Source organism: Arachis ipaensis, chromosome B06 (assembly GCF_000816755.2).
Source record: "Arachis ipaensis cultivar K30076 chromosome B06, Araip1.1, whole genome shotgun sequence".
NCBI classification, from domain to species: Eukaryota; Viridiplantae; Streptophyta; class Magnoliopsida; order Fabales; family Fabaceae; genus Arachis; species Arachis ipaensis.
Genome location: NC_029790.2, coordinates 91,212,012 through 91,215,398, shown reverse-complemented (window position 1 = coordinate 91,215,398; position 3,387 = coordinate 91,212,012). Strand labels below are relative to the sequence as shown.

The 3,387-nt window shown below is 36.5% G+C and overlaps 1 protein-coding gene across 1 annotated transcript in view; it reads left to right on the top strand.

Moving 5' to 3' along the window:
* Positions 1 to 1,836, top strand: part of LOC107604681 (TLD domain-containing protein 1) — a 4,728-nt gene extending 2,892 nt beyond the window's left edge. Inside the window, exons 7-8 of the mRNA XM_016306328.2 lie at positions 662 to 845; positions 1,292 to 1,836. Coding sequence (XP_016161814.1) covers positions 662 to 845; positions 1,292 to 1,594 — 487 coding nt within the window. The 3' untranslated portion in view covers positions 1,595 to 1,836. The remainder of the gene's footprint in view (positions 1 to 661; positions 846 to 1,291) is intronic.

Genomic DNA, 3,387 nt, shown 5'->3' with positions numbered 1-3,387 from the left:
GCTAAGATAAAGTATGTGATATAGTTCTTCAGAATGATCATATCTGTTACAATTCAAAAGCCAGCCTGTCTTAACTGCTATTGGAGATTTATTTCAATTTGCTCATGATACATGGGCTACAGATGATGTTTTTAGGTAGTTCAGGCCTAGGCAGGTCCAACTGACATAAGTTAACATTCAGTACACTGAATGGCATGAAATTGAACAAAGAGAACCAGAAAAGCAAATTCCATTTGTTGTGTAACTGTATTAAATAGAAGATAAATACACATTTTGAGTAAATGCTCGGAAGAGTATTGGTTCAAAGCTAGCAAGCAGCCAAGCAGTTGGTATTGTACATGACACTTATTAGCAATGTTGTCTCTTGCTTGTCATTAGGTTTAGAAGCTAATAACTATACATAGAATTAACTTCTATGTTGTTGAACATAAACTATCATCATTAGGAGTTTCATTGTTAGAGTCCAAAACCTCATGGCTCGTTGGTGGTAATTGCAAAAGTTGGATGTAAAATGCAACTTATGTTTGGTGATAAAAACATTTGTGATAGAGCATAATTTGTAGCTTATCATTTTCTATTGTTTTCTTATGGTAGTGACAGATAGTAAACTTTCTGTTTCTTGGTATGATTGGAATGCATAACTCTTAATTCCAAACTGCAGAAATCATCAAGGCCCCAGTGTGTTAATTATTAAGGATAAAGAGGGTTATATATATGGAGGATATGCTTCTCAGCCATGGGAACGGCATGCTGATTTTTATGGAGATTTGAAATGTTTCCTTTTTCAACTGAATCCAAAGGCATCCATTTTCCGGCCTACTGGAGCAAACCATAACCTACAATGGGTAACTTCTGCTTCTAATTACGGATTTTAACAATCACTGATTTTGGTTAGGCTGCATACATTGTACCCTAGATGTGACCCTTTCCCGGACCCTATGTTAACGCCAGATGTTTGTGTACTGATCTGCCTTTTCATTTGTTCTGAATTGTAGAATGTTATTGTTATTCTCTCCTTTCATTTTGCATTAGTGCGATAGTGTCATTTAGATTAAATAACATCAATCCTGCACTAAGAAGAATAATTAGCATCAACATGAACATTGAAAAACTTTACAGATTGTCTTAAAAGGAAGATGATAAATTTGGTTGAACATGTGAGACTACAAAATGTATTGATCTCAAAATCTTTCATGGGGTTTTATTTAGTTGCTATTAGGTAACTATTTGCTATTGTGTGGATTAGAGTTCTGATGCTGTTATTCCTCTCTTGAATGTCCATGTCTTGCAGTGTGCCATCAATTTCAGTTCGGCAGACATTCCAAATGGCATTGGATTCGGAGGACGAGTTAGTCACTATGGTGTTTTTATCTCGGCAAACTTCGATCAAGGCCATACATTTGCGTGTTCCACATTTGGTAGCCCGTGCCTCTCTAAGACCAACCGCATATTGCCGGAAGTAATAGAGTGCTGGGGAGTGACTCAAGGAACGGTTCTAGGCAAGAATGATGCCGTCAAAGGCACCATACTCGAAAGGTTTAAGGAAGATCGCCACATGCTCAACATGGTTGGGCTAGCGAATTCCAGTGAGTGAGCTAGCCCTTCATCCTTTCTTCGTGTAACTCTAGTCCCATAACATGACACCACGTTTATATATAGCATTTTGAGAAGTTTTTTATTCCGAGATTATTGCATTCGTACAAGTCTCACCAGAAACTGTTGAATATATTGCTATATACCCAAATTCTGTTACTACCTCGTATGTTGCACCGTAAACACTTGATCATGTAAATGTTTTGAGAAGCTTGCTTTATATATAGATTGTATTCGAATCAATTATCCAGTGACGCACTCAAAAAGTAATGACAATGAATCGTTATTGATTAAAAAGGAGATGAAGACAAAAAGGAAACCTATGCCGCAGTAAGATGTGTAACCTAACAAAATGGAAACAATGTACGATGAAAAACATAAACAAACTTCCTCTCCGTCTTCTTGTTAATACCTAATCCTGGGAGCAGTACCCCGTCCAAAAGCGGAGAGGTTCTGGTGGACGGGGACAGGGTCAACCTCAATAATGCCGGGCGTGCCAGAGATGCCGAGGGAGGAGACCATGTCAAGAGTCTCTTGTCGACAGGGATCTCGAAAAGTGGTGTTGATGGCGGAGACGTTGGGGACAAAGTCCATGCGGCGCTTGCACTCTACCTCCTGAAGCTTGAGAGAGATGCCCCTCACAGGCCCTTTTGGATGCACTTCATGAGGTGGGTTGAGAATCCCCCAATCTTGTTGCCGAGCCTCTCAGGCTACGATGGCCACCTCTTCTAGAAGCTCATTCGAGAGTCCCTCTATCACCTACCTTCACGACGCTTCATCATCTTTGACTCTTCGTACACACTCGTCCCATCCCTTTTCTTTATTGCCTATTTTTAGGAATGGATCATCTTAATTTCCTCCTTGATTGTTTGGTAGTGTAATTTCTCACCTTATATGTCTTAAGTGAGAATATGAGAGAAAATATTAAATATAAAATATCACACTTTATCAAACAATTAAGGGAAAAAAAAAAGGATGCACTCTATTCTCTGTGAAACTCAAGACCATGCCCCTACTACTAACTACTACTACTAGGATTTTATTTCTCTGAGTTGTGTATGATGCTATGTATACTAATATGTATACTAGGACAATGGAGTAGGCTCTAAGCAATCAAAATCAATTGTCTACTCCAAATCAAATTCGATAAAAATTATGGCTTTTTGGATCGATGAATTTAGATATTTCGAAGTGAAGAGATTAATAAAGTGATAAAGAGGAGATAATTTTCGTTTGTAGCTTTTACTATATGTGAGTTTTAAAATCTTAATTTATGAATGATTACCCTCTTATTTTATTACTTTACTAACTCCCTCACTTTAAAAGATTTTGGTCTCGAATCAACTTCTTATAAAGTGCATATTTTACTTAAGGTTAAAATGTCACAAACAACAGCATGATGAAAGTGGTGAGAAATACACTGCTATCGATGGTGCCAGATTTCAACGGCACTAATTTCTTTGAGATGTGTATGATGGTATGCAAAAATCGTGCTCACCGATTTTTATTGTTTAATTCTTTTTCGGAAAAAAAAAATCCACCTTCCGATTTTTATTATTTAGTTGTTCTAAAAAGAAATTCAGAAATCGCATCTAACAATTTCCTTTCTAATTTTTTTTTTAAAATTCAAAAATCTCACCCAACAATTTTTCTTTTTGAATTTTACATAAAACGTCCTCCGGATGTTTATAAAAGAAATTTGCCTTAAACTGTATTCATCCTAATCCTGGAAATAATTAATAGTTTAGATAATTTTACTTTTATAAATAGTTAATTAATTTTTTAAATGAAAAT